The sequence below is a fragment of the Lutjanus erythropterus genome, chromosome 9 (genome assembly GCF_056507025.1).
Source record: "Lutjanus erythropterus isolate fLutEry1 chromosome 9, fLutEry1.hap2, whole genome shotgun sequence".
Lineage (NCBI taxonomy): Eukaryota > Metazoa > Chordata > Actinopteri > Lutjaniformes > Lutjanidae > Lutjanus > Lutjanus erythropterus.
Window position 1 is genome coordinate 29,170,286 of NC_139325.1, and position 18,084 is coordinate 29,188,369.

The window sequence follows — 18,084 nt, forward strand, 5'->3', positions numbered from 1 at the left end:
AAAGGCCGAGGATGCTTATTTAGATGCATCTGTCTGTTTTTCAATTTGTCCCTCAGGTCCGTCCTCACCTTCACAGACCCCTCTGAAGAGGATCTGGGTCTCTACACGGTGGAAGTGAGCGACAGCCCGAACCTGTCGTCCAGCTACGACTTCACTGCTGAAGGTAAACTGAAACAGAGCAGAAGGTTAGGAAACTGACTGTCCAATTCACAACTTCACCTCGGGCACGATGACAGGAACACAGTTCAGCTCAATTGTCTCTCGCGTTATTGAAAACGCTGATGGCAGCAGGAACAGCAGGACTTTTAATTTTAAGGGTTATCAAGCTTTTCTCTCAAGCAAATAATTACACACTCCTCACTGCCTTTTTCCACAAGGTCACTCATCCAACTTGGCATATGTTCTCAATCAACTTTCAGCTTAAAAATAGGGCCATTGTTCTACTGGTACTTTGACAGTATGTAGGTGTTATAAAATGTGAGTCTTGATCAAAGTTTAATTAACCTTCAGCTACTGTTCGCTTCTTTTCAGACCTTGAACGACTCAAAGAACTCAGCTGGCAAGTCAGAAATCCATGTAAGTACCGAAGACTTTTTATTAAATCAGCTCCGCCAACATTTAAAGGTCCAGTATGGAAGATTAACAGGATCTATTGGCAGAATACCGCAGGAGTTACCTTCTTTGTTGCCTTGGAATGAGACATTTAAACCTACAGAGGGCGCAGGTCTTCTTCCACGGAGGCTGCCATGTTGAACCACCATGTTTCTTCAGGAACCCAGATTGGCCACTGAAGTTTCTCCTAGATCAGGCCTATTAAATTAGTGGCCTGTGGGCTGGAGAAGGCCCTTTTGAGTTTTTTAAGGCTTGCAAGAGGCTGCTTGCAAATCAGGATATGCAGTAATATAATAAATAAAAGTAAGGTACATATCTCTGACCTACTCCGAGATATCCAATTCATAGACTGTACCATCTGACACAGTGTGGTATTAGTTATGTCTTTTTAAAGCACCTATGTGTTGTGATTAGCTGCAATAGGATTACATTTGCTCTCGCCTGCTGTTCATTCAGCCAAGCCTCACGTTGCACGTTGCTGGTGGGACACAGAGAAACTCACATTAGCTAAGCAACATCAAGCTTCAAAATGTGTTTCTGAAAGCCAAAGAGACGTAAAGATGATTGTGAAAACTGCCAGTTCTGGAGCAAATGGACCGACAAGTATTTACTTGGTGCGCTGCAACAAGTAAGCTTGTTCTCGCTTGTCTCTGTGTGGTTTATCTGTGTCAAAGTAAATAGAGCAGCTAATGTCTGCTAGCTAACATTAGTTGGTTGCTTTTAATGGTGCAGCCACTGATTTGTCTTCCAATAAACTGGTGTTTTTTATTGCACAATGAACGCAGTAATGATGAAATAATACAATCTGAAGAGGTCAAAGCCTGGATAATTTTCTGCTAGTTTTCCTGAGGGCTCACAGGATTATACCTATTAACATTATACTGTAAGACATATTTGTCACCATTAAAATAATTAACAAAGTATTCTGTGTGGCCCATGAATCCCCCAGTGATTTTCTTGCCTTTGTGGCGACCAGCAGACAGTGTTTCTCATGTGCTTTGGTTTGGAAACCTGAATCTGTCCTGTAAGAACCGTCTTGGAAGTCTTGTTAAAACTGCCACTAAAATCAGATCAAGCTTTTGGTCATTTGTAACAGGCAGGTACTTATGAGGGCTAATGTCATACTGATCTGTCAGGACCACCCACTCCAGAGAGAGTTTGAGCTGCTGCCCTCAGACTACTGTTTCAGGGCCCCTGTTTACAGGACTAAAAGACTCCATGCCTCTTTCATCCCCAGTGCTACAGATATACTCAATAGCGACTAGCACATTATCTGCTGTTTTTGCAATGTGCTGGCACATTTTGCACACCTGCACTTTGGCAAACCTGCAACTTTGTACTTGATCTGAAATTTCCAATCAGTTGAACTACTGTATGATTATTATCTATTTTAGTTCTAGATTTTTATTTATTGTTTTTGTTGATGATGTTGCCCTTTTGTATTGTTTTCATGTAAATCCTTGCAGCACAACAAATTTCCTTGAGGTTACGATAAAGATAACCATGACTTTGGGAACAGGAGGGTGAGACAAGCGGTATTCAGCCAGTTGCAATCTGCACCGTCTCCACTAGATGCCACTCTTTCCTACACACTGGTCCTTTAAGAGAAATCACACTTTGCAAAAAGAGCAGCTCATCGGCTGTTATCAGAGTAATTCTCATCAGTAAACTTGTACTGGAATTACTGGTATTGGTGCACATTCAGACATATGGTGTAAAGACAAAGCAAGGTCCTGCTAAGCAGTTTATATTCTGTTAAAATTAACAGATTAAAATCTATACAGACCCTTTTGTTTTTATTTAAACACATGTTATCTGTGTTTGTTTGTTTTTTGTCAGTGATAGCTCTGAAGTCAGGCTGGCAGGTGGAGGTTTCCGAGAAAGGTGATGTCCGTCTTTGGCTTCAGACAGAGAGTCTGAGTAACTCCGCTGAGCTCCGTCTCATTTTCAATGACAGAGAAATCTCCAGCACTCCGGTAAGAATCCTTGGTCAGGTTAACCTGTGATGCTGTGGCTCAGAAAGTTTAGAAAGTAAATAGTTTGTGAGAGACTGCATACTATACTACGTTTTCTATTTTGATTTAAAGTTAGAGTTATCTATAAGGAAATACAGGTTGGTTTACACTGTATGCCCTATAAGATTTTCTGTATGACCTCTACAAAACTTTCTTTCCCCTTTTTTCAAACATTTAACAACAAATAAATCTATCTTTTATTCTGTCATGCTCAAAGAGAAGGAAACTTCCTGATGTCATGCAGGTCTACAAGGCTCATAATGTTAGTGCGTATCTGCATCCATCTGTGTTTATGACAAGTTACTATGAATCCAAAACAGCTGTTAGTGTTTCAATAAACATCCTGGAAGGAGGAAATTGAGGCAGCCGGTAAAGATGAAGAGCAGGTGTGCACGGCAGCAGAAAGGTCTGTGAACTGAGCTAATTTCACAAAGTCTGAGAGACAGGAGGATCAACTGAGCTGAAGGTGGAGAAGGAGCCCACATCTGGTACAGGTGTCAGCTTTGGTTAGATGTCAAAGAAAGGCAAAGGTGAATGAATAACTTTCTTCTGAACTTTCTTCAAGCAAATTATTCAGGACAGTAAATCAACAGTATGTCATTAGGTAATACTGGGTTGCAGGCATATGGCATGATATGTAACACATATTAAGATATATTGATATTACGTATATGTACCCTCTTTAAGTGTATTTCCTGTCACATCTGTTATGCTGAAATTTTGTATACGTGCACTTGAAATAATAGTTTATATTGTTTGAAGTGAGGTTGTCTGAGGTATTTATCCCTAGTCAGTGTATTACGTACAGTAGATGGTGGTCAGCACATCCCCAGTTTGGAGAAGCAGCAGGAGTCCCAGAGAAGGAAGCTAAGCAATGTACTGCTGTGTGCCCACATACAGACACTGAGTCCAGGGGCTCAGTTCCAGCCTGGGATTTCCTTTCAAATAAAGGCTAAAATCCCAAACAAGAAGCTTAAAAAAAGAGAGAAGATTCAAAATTCAGGAGTCAAGATTCAAGATGTCCGTTGTCACAAAAGTTATACAAGTACCATTGTGTAAAAAACTTTGGCTGGCTCCATTACAAAATAACAGTAAATTAACTAATGAAAGGCAGAAGAAGAAGAATATACACTAATGTGAATATAAAGTAATAGAATAAAATGTGCATTAATGAAATAAAATATACAATAATAAAATGAAATAGGTTGTGTACAAATTTTGTAAAACACAGATGTTGAAAATATAATAAAATATAGGGAAAGATGCATATTTAGAACTAATTTTCACCGCTTTACCTTGCCGTCAGACAGCCTTTTCCAATGGGAAACCTCCTCATTCTTGCCAACATCACTTTGCCGTTGGCAAAACACCAGTTTACCACACAGCACATGTGAGTTTGCTCTTCTACCACTGACTCTATCAGTTACTTTGTGTCTTCAGTGAATCCATTGTAAAACACACAATAACACAAACCAATAAAGGCAACGGTAGACCAGCAACTCCTGTGTCCTGCAAGAAATTATTGTTTTTGCCAGTGGAGTGTGGTGGCTTTGGTGAGAGCAATACTTGGTTTATATGTCAGCTAAATATATAGCATACACTTGAATTGATATTGAATTTTTAGGTGGGCTTTTTCTTTAGGTGGCTAAAACGCCTTTTGTTGCTGACCCTGTCCACAGCAGTCCTCTCTGCTTCTCCAAACTGGGTGTCGACCGCCATCTGCTGTAGGTGATACACTGACTATGGATAAGTACCTCATTTAACCTTACTTTAAAAAAAAATATCTTTAATATCTGGTTCACATATCTCCTCCAGATTCATTCATTCTCATAAAGCAGTTGGGTAAAAGCCATAACTATTTACAACAAAAACAAAAAGCAATTTCATAAACATTCTTACCCCATTACTGACAAAATAATGGAATGCTACAACAGGAACAACCATGGACCATAGCTACAATGATTTCCCCGCCATTTTAAAGAGCTAAAACAAAGCAACAGGATCATCATCGAGGAACATAAACTGAATGTGAACAATCCTCCTCACTGCTGCTATATGTTATGACATCAAGCTAAAAATAATCAAGCCTGCCGTGGAGGTTATTGAACCATGCGCTGATGTGTCTACAGAGGGAAGAACAAACATAACACAGTATATTTATTGTGCTCGTGTTCGCGGGCGACTGCTTTATATTCAGCAGCCTCCATTCATCGCTCGTATTTCATTTTCATTTATTCCATTATTTCCCAGTATCAGGGCTCCATCTGAACAGTACTGATTACACATTATTTCTAAATGATCACAGCTGAGGTTTGCGAATTCAAAAGCCATTTGGCTGATTAAGGCCCTTAGGCTTGCCATACATCACAAATCACATCCACTGCTGAGGCCTATCAACATGCAAGGCATACACTTATCTTGATGAACATAAAAGCCATGAAAATGAGCTCAAAGGCAGTTTCCTGTGTGTCTCTGTTTGTTTCTGTGTGTGTGTGCATGTGTTAGAAAAAAGGAATATTTCATCTACAGTGTGCATATATAATTTCAGATACGTTTCATGCACTAATTCACACGATATTCCTTCTGTATGACTAACCGTCTATGCAGTAGCTTGCAAGTGGCGTGTTTACCTGCCATCTGGGATCATCTGTCTGCATATGAGCTGATATGTGCTGCATGCGTGTGGCAATGCTTGTTTGCCCTTCTGCAGCACCGAAAGATCAACTTTGACAAGGCCAAAGGTCTGGTGGAGATACTCTTTGATAAGCTGGCGCAGGAGGACGAGGGCTCGTACACGGCTCAGCTGCGGGACGGCCGCGCCAAAAACCAGTTCACTTTGGTCTTTGTGGATCAAAGTAAGTCACGCGCTCAGTTACCGCTGAATTGTCATGTTGTTTTTGTTGCAGAACATAATGAAAAACTAAATGTAGGAGAATAGTAGAACAGAACAGGCATCGCATCATGATGTTGATTTGATTGTGATGGTGTTTGGATCAGGCAATCAAGGGTTCTTTCAAAACATTATATAAGCAAAATGTTGCTCTCTTCAAAGACTTCTTTGGCAAAAGTTGTAATCTTACCTCACTGAACACGGGGGTTGCTGGTCTATCACTGGCCCCTTCGGTTAGTTTGTGTTATTGTGTGACTTTGGTGAATCCAAACTAACCATTTTAAACACAAAAGTGTGTTTTGCTGCTGATCATGTCCACAGCAGTACATTGCTTCACTTCCTACACCTCTAGTCTTGCTGCTCCTCTAAACAAGGGTCTTGCCCACCAGTATCTACTGTAGGTAATACACAGATTGTACTTACTACAACCTCACTTTAAATAATCTCATCCATCCCTTTAAGCCTGGTGTTTCTCTGTAATTAACAGTTTTTCAGGAATTAAAGTCTACATTCATGCTGCAATTATGTCAAGATAGTAAATATCTGATCTTCTTCATTCATCCTCAATAATTAGAGGATCTCATTTTGAAACAATGAATCAAGGAGAGAAAGTTGTGACATTTCAGCTGAGATGAACAAATTATCTTATACTTATCTTTTCCATTCTTGTCTTCTGATGTTTTGCTGTATAAATGCAACATTTTTGGGTTCTGTTCTTGTGCGGCATATCAATGACCTGTGCTGTTATGATCTGTTGTTATTTTTACCATCCTTTTTTGTCGACTTTCACCCACACATGTGAAGTTATCAAAACTATGACTGGTATGGTTCTACTGTTTTGCACTTAGTTTGTTGTTTGTGTCTCTGTCAGAGTTTCGTCAGACGCTGGCCCTGGCTGATGCAAAGCGACACGACCATCAGAGAAAGTCTGGTAAGAGTCTCTGAACATCAGTAACACACCCTAATAAATACAATGAGAGCCTTTGCTGCTGGGCCCAGCGTGGCTCCACAGCACTCATCAAAATCTCATTGTAGTTAATATTCTGTGAGTGTTTAACCTACAGCTGAAACTATACCTGTGTGCTATCAGTGTATTATAAAGTGAGCAAGGGAGACCACATTTCTTAGAAAGGAACAAACATGACTCTCTTTCATCTCTTTCTAAGGTGAAGATAACATCCAATGGTTGCAATAACTTTTTGATGATTTTTGTGACACAGCTGCTGTGCCTTGTGCAAACCTCTTGAAACCAAAGAGTCACATAAAGGCCAGGCAAGACAAGTTTATTTATACGGCACATTTCATACCCAACGTACTTTACAGAGGAGACAGGCAAAGGCACAGAAAACAAATGATAAAAACAAGAAAGCAAGAAAAAGCACATATAATAAAAAAATTTTTAAAAAAACAATAAAGTTTCCAAAAGATTTGACAATGAAAGATTTCAGAAACAAAGAAAGACAGTTTCCAGAACAAAGGAAAGGAACAAAGAAAGAAAGATTTTAGAATGAAGGAGAATGATTCATTCCAGAAACTCAGAGAGATTCTGGAATGAAAAAGAGAAAAGATAACGGAATAATGATTCCAGAAAGAAAGACAGATTCCAGAAGGAAGGAAAGAAAGAAAGAAAGATTCTAGGAACAAAGAAAAAAATCAGAATGAAAACAACAAAGAAACAGAGATTCCAGAATGAATGATTTCAGAAAGACAGAACAATTTCCCAAATGAAAGATTCTAGAAGGAAAGAACGATTCCAGAAACAAGGAAAGACCCTAACCCTATTCTAGAATGAAAAATTCCAGAAAGAAACAAAGATTCCAGAATGAAAGATTCCGGAAAAGAAGAAACAAAGAAACAAAGATTCCAAAAACTAATAAATAAAGAACCCAGAATGAAAGATTTCTGAGAGAAACAAAGATTCCAGAAACATAGAAAGAAAGATTCCAGAAAGAAAGAAAAATTACAAAATGAAAAAAAAAACACTGAAACAAAGATTCCAGAGAGGAAGAAAGGTTCCACAATGAAAGATACCAGAAAGAAAGAAAGAAAGAAAGAAAGAAAGAAAGAAAGAAAGAAAGAAAGAAAGAAAGATGCCAGAATGAAAGCAAGATTCCAGGATGAATGATTCCAGAAAGACAGAGGACTCCAGAATGAAAGATTATAGAAATAAAGAACGATTCCAGAGAGAAATGAAAAGGATTCTGGAAACGAATACAGAAAGATTCCAGAATGAAAGATTCCATAAAGAAATGATTACAGAATGAAAAACTCTACAAATAAAGAAAGGTGCCCGGAAGAAAGACAGAAAGACAGAAAGATTCCAGAATGAAAAGAAACGAAGACAGAAAGATTCCAGAATGAAAAGAAACGAAGACAGAAAGATTCCACAATGAAAGATCTCAAAAAGAAAGAAATATTCCTGTGCCACTGAACTCCATGTTTCCATAACCTGAGCTCTCACATGTAATAAGGACACAAGCCATACAGCTCTTTTGTGTGTAGAAGTCAATGCCCCAGTGCCCGCTTGTTCAAACAGACTCTCTCACACCATGTTCACTATTCGGTCCATGTGAGACTCAAAGTCCACACAACACATTTCGTCTTTTACGTGCTGAACAATGTGATGCAAAAGAGACGTTAAACCACACACGTCTGGTTCTTGTATGTTTTTCTGAACTGTCTCAGCATTCATATTTCAGCCAGCTGTCACTGTTGGTACGCTGCTTCATCACACAGCCATAACTCGCCATAATTGCCGTTAATTGACATATTATGATGCATTAGTGTTTCGCTGGTTGCTCTGAATGAATTATCATCTGATGGTCACTGTTTCTAAGGCTCAGTACAGATGGATAATCATTCATGTGTTCTGTTTTCCAAGGACCCTATTTCCAGGACTTCTTGTCATGGAGTGTAAATGAGGATTGTGAACTGATTATAAAGTGCAAGGTACATTTTTACATTTTACTGAATACTAATAGGTCGCTAATGGCATCAACAGAACGAACCTAGACTCATATTACGAATACAGAAATGTTTAATTATTATTTATCAAATTATTTATTTTACAGGTGTAAATTTGCTAGTGTGTTTCTAAGTTCACAGATCATTTGGAGCCAAGGCAATAAACTACTTTTTTATTAATACTAATACTATTAATACATTTCTTTCTACTTTTCCAGTCTTTGTACAAATTAAACAAACACAGAGTCAGACTAGCTGTTTTCAGTCTTTATGCTAAGCTAAGCTAACTGGCTTCTTGCCCCAGTGTCACTGAGTGGACGGCATTTCAATCTTCTCATCTAACTCTTGACAAGAAAGTAAATAACCACATTCCCCCTGAAAATAACACATCACATGTTAAGCCAGTGATTACAGTGATTGCAACAAGCGCATGGGGTTGCATTTATTACATAGATCAACTAATAAATATTAATTTTAGAGGATAGCCTTCGCACTTTGTTTCAGGTATGGTTTATCTGTTCACACGCAGGTGACAAATACAAACAAGGATACGTCGCTCAAGTGGTTTAAAGACGGCGTGGCGGTGAAGCAGTTTGAGTATGACCAGTCGTCAGGCGTCAGCACACTCACCATCCCACAGGTAACCACAATGATTCAGCTCTATTTTCTGACTACTTGAGGTATGGAGGGGAGTTAAGATCTCAGGTAAACGTGATTGTAGATGATAACTGCTGATGCAGTGAGAGAAAACAAGATTAACAGACAGACAGTCGATGTTTGTAGGATTTCTGTATCCTGCATAATTGTGAGATGCTCCCACGTTCACCTTGGAGTGAATTTTGAGGTTAACCTGGAAATAAAAGCTGAATTAAAGCACTGATTGTTCTCCGGAGCTATCAATATTTGATTTGAGAAGTTATGAATAATGTTTAATTTTAAAACAGTGGATCGTTTTCCCCTCAGGTTACAAAGAAAGAGGCTGGTTTGTACAGAGCGGTGGTGTCCGACGGGAGAGGCGAGGACGTCAGCACCTTGGAGTTACTGGATGATGGTGAGACGCGACCTTGTCACCGGTGAACAAGTATCCACAAACAACAATCTCCATTTGTCTCTGCGTACATGTCAGTCGTCACACATCTCCCATCCATAATGGAAGAGAGGCGATTAATGCCCTTTATTTTTTTCCTTCGTATCTCATTATGTGTTCTCAGCATTCAACTACCGACCTCTAATCATGCATTTAGTATTTATTGAGCTCCAGAAGCAATATAAACACTGTGTGGAAGCATAATTGTTCTTTTTATTTGCAGAGTATGACAAGCTTCTCCAGCAGCTGAGCAAACACTGTGGTGAGTTATTCACAGTTGGAAGCTCTTCTTTACAGAACAACCTTTGTGAAATGTGCCAATGACTTGTGTTTTTTTTAACAGCAGCTGTGCTGTGTTGGGATGAGGATAATACAACTGAAAGCCGTGTTAATTAATTGCAGTGTGTGTTGTTGCAGAATATTAATGTGTCGAGCTCCCCAGATAAGAGATACAGTGTTTTAAATTGCCAAGAAACTGAGATGTATGCAAATAATCAGCAATTCAGCCTTCCCTCTCTCTCTGTCTCTGCAGCAATGTCAGCCAGCCCGCTGAGCGTTCAGAGCACCGCCGAAGGCTTCAGGCTCTACTGCTCACTCAAATACTATATAAACCACCTGAAGACCAGCTGGTACTTCAAGTGAGTCTGCCTGCAGAACACCTCTCTGACCTGGGCAGCTGCTGCCAAAGAGGAAGTAGTCCAAACCTAACCTCACTTCTATAAAGGTTTAAGTCAAATAAATAAAACATTGCTTAAAGGGATAGCTCACTCCAGAAATCAAAAATACAGATTTTTCCTTTTACCTGTAGTGTTATTTTTCTATCTCCGTGGTTGTGGCGTCAGTTGCCAAGTTTGAGATATCGGCCATAGAGATGTCTCCCTTCAATCCAATATAATATAACTCGATGGCACTTTGATTGTGGTGCTCAAAGGTCCAAAGATTACATCTGAAAAACTCAACATCAATGTGTCTTTCCAGAAATGACCGTGTTACTAATAATAATCCACACACTTTTCAAAACAGGAGACGTATGTGCTGCATGGCTCCGATAGCCAATCCAACAGGAGCTCTTTAGTTGGGCAGGTAAGAGTGCAAGTTGATTAATATTAGATGGCGCAGGCAACCATGGAAAACCATTAAGGTGCTGCGTCCTGTGGGGACATGATATGACTAAGACAGATCAACTAAGACATAATCACTGGACAATAAATGTACACAAAATTTAGTTGTACATGTTGAAGTTTGCATTGTAGCTCATAACTTCTGAGGATATTCCATATTACAGGGTTGAGCGCTATGAGTGTCACCAGAATGGCAGCTGCCTGTTTCGCTGGTAGGGTACTAGAGGTCATCAACATGTACACAATATACACCAAAAAAAAGAGGCCACACATGCTCACCTTACTGCTGCACATGCACACACACAAAACTCAGTGGTGGTTTAAGAGGTGTAATAATTTGCTGTGACATTTCTCTTCATGGTGACAAATTCTGGGGCTCCTTTAGTAAAGTTCAGCCTGTAAAACGCTTATTAAAGTTCAGCTAACAACTTCAAAAGTTCAGCATCTAAATGCGAGAGCAGAGCTGGATCTTGATGTCTGCATGCAAATGTTCTCATGTGGCAGCTGGGGGCACATCTGGACACCGAGACACTTGGTTCATCCTGCTTACAAATCGATTAAGTGGAACACTGCACGTCATTCTGTGCAACCAAACTCTGTTAAAGCTCAACATTATTTAGAAATCTACAGAGGTTTACAAAGATACCAAAATGATTAGTCTGAATTTTTTGATAAATGTGTAAAAAAGAAGAACAGGACATATAAAATAAATAAAAACATGATTTCTTTGTTTTGAATATTTCACTCGTAGCTTCAACAAAGATTTAGAACAAGCTGACAAAGAATATATATTACTGACATTATAGGACATGACCCAACACAAGTTGCAACAGAAAATCATAATATATATTTATAACATATCAAACAAAAGTTTTAAATGATACAAGTTGGGGAAAGTGTTGAAAAATACTGAAGTCAGTGATGCTGCAGTTTCCCTTTGCCATCCATGTTAAAAAATAATGTCATGTCTGCTTGTCCACACAAAAGGTTCAGTGCTGCCCACAATCAACCAGAAACTTTGTTTTACACGAGGCGTGGAGTTGAATGCAGAACTTTGAATGTGCAAAAAGGAAATTTCTCAACCTTTAGATGCAGTAGTGGGTCAAAATGACCTTTTTGTTTTCTTGCAAAATCTGTTATAATAAAAAGTTTTTATCATTTCTTTTCCAGGCACTCCTCAAAACACTTTAGTTTGACACCTACGAATATTTAGAAAATAGACATGCTATTTTAACTGATATTTAAAGAAATTTGTTTGAAATTTATGTTAATCAATGCCAGCATCTGTATGGATTAGAGCCAATTTATGTTGCCTTGTATGAAAGTAGTCTGTATTAATATTGTGATGTTTTCTAGGAAGAAAAAAATGGTACCATGGTGGTGCAATGGTTAAGAGCCACCTCTGAACCACCATTTAGATCTCTTAGGATGTTATAGATGCTTTTTATCACAAAATGCCTGTGCTAAAAATGTATTTTTAATAGGATCATATTTAGGTGGTCTGTTACTGAAACACAGTGACGACATGGTGTAACAAGGGTGTAACTGGTTTCTTAAATAAAGCCACCAGCACCACCTGCTGGGGGATTTAAGGGTAACTTTTACAAAAAAGTGAACAACCAGCTGAAGTAAATATGACCAGTGTGATGCAAACTGACAAATCTTCTTAGATCATTTTATATGATTCCAGTCTGAACTGTAACTGTATTTAATTTGCCAACTACATTTTGTACACAGTACTTGGTTTTTATTCTTTGCACTGAACTGATCATAATTACAAGAAGCAGTGAACAGCTTAAAGTAAACTGGTGACCCCTGAATGACATATTTTATGGATATTCCTTTTTATATTCGGTATATAACAATAACAGCACAGAGCAACTGATAAACAGTTAAATTAAACTAATAACTGAACACAATAAATCCAGAATTTTTGTGTAAAATGAGCAATGAATTTTCAGCAGATTATTTCCTGTGAATATTTGGAGCTTTTTTCTATGCCCTTATTATTACTACTACTTCTAACAATATAGATACTTAATAGACTTCTTTTTTTTTTTGACAAATTCAATGTTTTCTTCTCCCTGACTCTTAAGTAATAATCTAAACTTTTAAAATAGCAATTTCATTTAGTTTTCTTCATAGAAAGAGATGAAATGCTGAGATATTGGCCTGTTGTATATAGATATATTTCTAAAAGTTTTCTTACATGCCTTAAAATCAAGTCCTTGCGACACCCTGTGAAATTTTGCAGCTCTTAGCAGGGGTCAGGTTGGGAGCCAGTGCTCCGAAGCAAAAGCAGGAGTTTGTCATTAACATACCTGTTTTTGATGAGGATCTCTTTCCAAAGCTTTTATAGCAGTAGCAAAAAATGTATCTGTGCTCCCTACCATGTAGGGAGAAGAGGATTGACGGAGAAACCAGGGCGAAGCCTGGCAGCAGTATGCAGAAAGTCTGGATTGAAATCTTGAACCCGTCAGAGAACGATAAAGGCAAATACACCTTGGAGATGTTTGACGGCAAAGAGACACACAAACGATATCTTGACCTGTCTGGACAAGGTAAGTGGACAAGATTGATTTGAAGGATGTAAAACATGATTTCCAATTAAGAGATGATTACAGAGCAGATGTGATAAGATGCTATCTTATTCTGTCTTAATTCTTATTACTGTTATTTTGAACAGCCTTTGCTGATGCCATGCAGGAGTACCAGAGGTTGAAGTAAGTGCTGCACTTCATGCAGTGGATGATGCAACTAGCATGGCTTGCTGTGACACTAACAGAAAACACTGAGCAGTCAGAGGTAACCGAATATAGCTGAAAACTATTGATCGAAAACATCTCAGCATAGATTATTGTTGCCTGACTCTGTGTGGTGACATATTGATCTGACCCTTTGTTTTCCTTCCTCAGGCAAGCGGCCATCGCTGAGAAAAGTGAGTCACGGGTTATGTGTTATTTCTGTCCACAACAAGTGTTAAAAGATTTTTTAGAGTGGATGTCGGAAGAGAATTTATTGTTGCTTGTTTTGTTTCAGATCGAGCCAAAGTGACAAAAGGTCTTCCTGATGTCGTAGCCATCATGGAGGGCAAGGTACAACTGTCAGGACAACGTAACAACACACACTTCTACTTAGAAACACAACAGGCCTCATGCAGGAAAATTCTAGTATTTTTTCTCTTAATTTTTCGTTAAAAGAGAAAAAATAAAACTCTAGATGCACAAAAAATCTGCTTTAATCCAGATGTGCTGAATGATGATGATCATCAAACCTTTATTTAAACAGGGAGGTTCATTGAGAGCAAGCTCTCTTTTACATGGATGATTACAGTACATATAAAAACAATGAAAACCCGTACATCCACAACAAATCACACATAAGAACAAAGTTAAAGTTGTGTGGAGCAGAGTAGTTAAGAGCCAGTTTCCAATCGCAGTATTAATAAGATGATTTTTGAGGACCAGATAGTCTTGGGACCTTGTGCAGTAAAAGACATGTGAGATACACAACACAGAAGTGCTTTGTAAATAAACAGAACGCAGTGCTGCTGAATGACAAATCTATAGGACGTATATTAGACCATGCAGATTACAAAAAATTGATCGCCCCCTTTCCCATTTATGTTCGCATGGCTGTGGTTTTTCTATTTTGGATATAAAAATACTTCACTGTCCATTAGTCTGCCTCTTAGACACAGGGACAGAAAACAGACAGTCAAAGCTTACGCACTGCATTATTGCTTTAGCTTTTGTGTTAGTTAAACACATTATCATGATGAATTTCAAATCCCACGAGGGAAATTGTTTTAATTTATTTTAATAATAATTAATTTATCATGGATGGAACGTGCAGCTTCAGCCCTTTTTGAATATGACCATGGAGATGATGGACCCTGGATTTTTATAAGATCTAAACTGGGAAAAATGGTTCATGACTGAACTTTACTGTATTTGCTCTGCGCAACAATAATAATAATATTAAAAATGCATAATTTTGTGTTTTCTTGACTCGTCCTCTCTTCAGACTTTGTGTCTCACATGCTTCCTCGATGGTGATCCAGCTCCAGAGGTCTTCTGGCTGAGGAACGACAGGGAGATTGTTGACCAGAACCAGTTTACCATCACTAAGGAACCCAAGTGCAGCGCCATCACTATCCACACCGTCAAGATGGAGGATTCTGGAAAATACAGCATCTTTGTGCGCAACAAGTATGGCTCTGAAACGGCTGATGTGACCGTGAGCGTTTACAAGTACGGAGAGAAACCTCCGGCTCATGCTGTGGAGATGGGTTAAGACTGCACACTGTACTGCAGGGATTTTATGCTTCTTTTTACTGAGAATAGATAAATAATTGACATTCACTCTTTACTTTTGACTAAGATTTAAGCTAAAATTGACATCTCCCTACAGACAAAGAAAAGAATATGTAGATGGTGTGAATGTGTGGACTGTTCATGTATCAGGAAACGTTATTTTGCATGAGGTAGCTTGACTTTATTTAGCATTTGAAAAATGTCCACTAAGACTTAATCAAAAATGTAATTTGTTTTGAAAAATAAATAACAATTTCCCTGTAGCAAATGAAAAGCTGAATCCATAAGCACTAAAATGCATCACTGCTCGAGTGCTGCTGCTGTTACAGACTTACTTGGTCTGATATTTCTAGCAGGAAGATTTATACTGTTAAATGAAACTAAACAGAAAACTAATATTTATAGTTTTAATCTTTTAGCATCACGTTTATTGAGACTTGAATGTCTACATGACTGTGAGTCAGCAGATCTTTTTTCGCAGCAGCCGTACTGATATGAACTAGTAGTGTAAACACAGGTGTTACCAATGATATTAATTAAGGTGCCAACATGCAGCATAGCAGCACACTGCCTCTGACCTGAATGGGACAGAACCTTAATTAGTGTCACTGGTAACACTTGTGTTTACACTATTAGTTCATGTCAAAATGGCTGCTGTGAAAAGTGTTGTGTTTGTATGGTAATATTTATTCTGAATTGAATAAATCTTGCCCCTGACAAATACCCTACATATTATGATAAGAAATGACACGAATACTGAAATTAATAAAAAACTAAACATTTTTAAACAATAAAAACTAAACTGAAGTGAGGAAACACAATCTGGAAACTCCCTGAAACTAAGCTGAATTTGAAAACAAAAATTAAAAATGAATGAAATATATAAAACTCTAATAATTCTGTCTAGTAGCTTGTGGTAGCTAATGTTAGCTAACGTAGCTGGCTGTCACACTGTCTGAACCTTTTGTATGGATTAATCAAAACTTACTTAGTTTTAAACATTGTTTTACTGACTTCTACGTGTCATGTTTCGCATGTGTCTTGGTCAGGGTGTCTAGGTAGCACATGATGTTCTGTCATGGCTGTGGTGGGGACAGTTGCAACAAGTCGTCCCCAAGCTAAGCAGCCTCATCAAAACAGACCACACAGCAGTATTTTTCAATGTACACAAGTCATTGTGTGGCACGTAAAAGAACAGTTCGCCCAAACACAAATGTACCTATTTAATAAAGGTTTAATTGCAAATTGTTCCATTCTTCCTGTATCACAATGAAATATACAGAGATTGCAAAGTATAGGTAACGGCTGCACATTGACTCGAGGTATGCATACATTCTACACAAAAATGAACAAAAAATGGAATTTGATATAGTATTACTAAGTAAATAAATAATACTATAATATTGTAAAACTATGCATATTTAGATGCTATGCAGCAAAATTAGTGAAATTTAATATATTTTTAATATGTGGCAACCAACCGATCATGTTAGGGCTCTGGTCAGTTGCAACATCTGACTTCTTCCTTTTAAATAAATATTGCAAATGATTTGTCATATGTAATCATCTTTAACTGGTTTGGGTAATTAGCAGACAAATCTGAGTTTAATATATCACGATTTGGTTGGTCTAGTCCAAATAGTCTCAGAGTAACTGAGAGAAATGCAAAATAGGTTGCAACTGTCCCCAGTCTCCTGTAATTGTGGCCTTAAAATTACGTCGTCTCCTATCAAGTGTTCACATAACATCCGTCATAACAAAAACTGTAAAACTCTACTAAAACTCTAGCTACTGTATTGTAGAGCTTTTGGTGAATCTGGTGTGTCATTTGTTTGTGTGTGTCATGAATAAAGCAATTTCAAATCATTTAAGTGTATGATCAACTATCAAAGACAATGTGGACTACAGATTTCTTTGTCAGTGATTTTGCAAGCTGAGATTATGTCTTGAACTTTAAAAGCAAACAGTCAGTGACAGTGGTGTCATTAACCTTACTACAGGGCCCCAGTCAGTCAGGTAGATTCACATTAGGGAGTTCAATGGCACACTGCAGAGAGGTTGCAGACAAGCATGAAGTTCACCTAATGCATGAGTCCTTAAATAAAGTGCATGTAAACATGGATAATATTTAGTGCATACCAGTGTATTCGCCAGTGTCAGTGTTCAAACATATATGAACAGTTTCCAAAATTATTTTATAACAACATTTAGGTCTCCTTAGGAACTTCTTCCCTCCCTCTCTCCCAACCCGAACCCACCTGTAAACTCTGAGCAATTAATAATGACAATTAATTGTTATACATATATTCTCAGGTGTATAAATGTGTGCATGCATGCCTGCATTTAACTGAGAAGCAGTAAAATAAATATGATAATTATATAGAAAAAGTTAAAAAAACAAAGTTAGATTATCAGGTCCTCATTCCAGAAATGTAAGACAAGAATCTCATATCTTATGAAAGACATGGCTTTTTTTTTTGTTTGTGTAGGCAGGCCTTTCAGTTGCTATGCAAGAAGAGAGCTCATTAATCCAAACATTTACAGATGGACAATAAACACTTTTACATTTATGTGAGAGAAGTGGTTTCCACACGTTTTTTTCTGGGGATCCACTTTTTAGACACGACAAAACATCATGGAAGAGTTCATTTGTGCATAAGGGGGCGTTCCAGATCATTTTTAATACTATTTCTTCATTACCTTATATTATCTTGACACATCTTATTAAAAACATCCACATGTTAAATACCTTTTCAATGAGAAATAAATGCACTCAGGCCACCTTGTTGTTTTTATTTCCTCTTATCTGTAAAACAATATAGGACCTTTTAAAGGGTTCATAAATCATAAATGAGTATTAAATCATTTTCTGAGCTGTGAAAATCTACATTTTCTTATCAGTTAAACTCTTGAACACAAGTGACAAAAATTACCACCTGAACTCATCTGTGGTGGAAGCTGAGGTTTGGCCAAACAGGAGTAAGTGACCTGGAGGTTGTTCAAACAGCAGTGATTACTCCACAGAGTTTGGTTACTCATTAGATCCCCTCCTTACTTTACTGTATAAGAAGGTGCACCA

General features: G+C 38.0%; 1 protein-coding gene across 1 annotated transcript in view; it reads left to right on the top strand.

Moving 5' to 3' along the window:
- myom3 (myomesin 3) overlaps positions 1–16,422 on the top strand; it is an 81,534-nt gene extending 65,112 nt beyond the window's left edge. Inside the window, exons 23-37 of the mRNA XM_084727048.1 lie at positions 57–163; positions 532–576; positions 2,452–2,588; positions 5,338–5,482; positions 6,389–6,448; positions 8,399–8,466; positions 9,011–9,121; positions 9,445–9,532; positions 9,792–9,830; positions 10,101–10,206; positions 13,087–13,250; positions 13,376–13,412; positions 13,605–13,627; positions 13,729–13,784; positions 14,716–16,422. Of these exons, the coding sequence (XP_084583174.1) occupies positions 57–163; positions 532–576; positions 2,452–2,588; positions 5,338–5,482; positions 6,389–6,448; positions 8,399–8,466; positions 9,011–9,121; positions 9,445–9,532; positions 9,792–9,830; positions 10,101–10,206; positions 13,087–13,250; positions 13,376–13,412; positions 13,605–13,627; positions 13,729–13,784; positions 14,716–14,985 (1,456 nt within the window). The 3' untranslated portion in view covers positions 14,986–16,422. The remainder of the gene's footprint in view (positions 1–56; positions 164–531; positions 577–2,451; positions 2,589–5,337; positions 5,483–6,388; positions 6,449–8,398; positions 8,467–9,010; positions 9,122–9,444; positions 9,533–9,791; positions 9,831–10,100; positions 10,207–13,086; positions 13,251–13,375; positions 13,413–13,604; positions 13,628–13,728; positions 13,785–14,715) is intronic.
- The last annotated feature ends 1,662 nt before the right edge of the window (positions 16,423–18,084 follow it).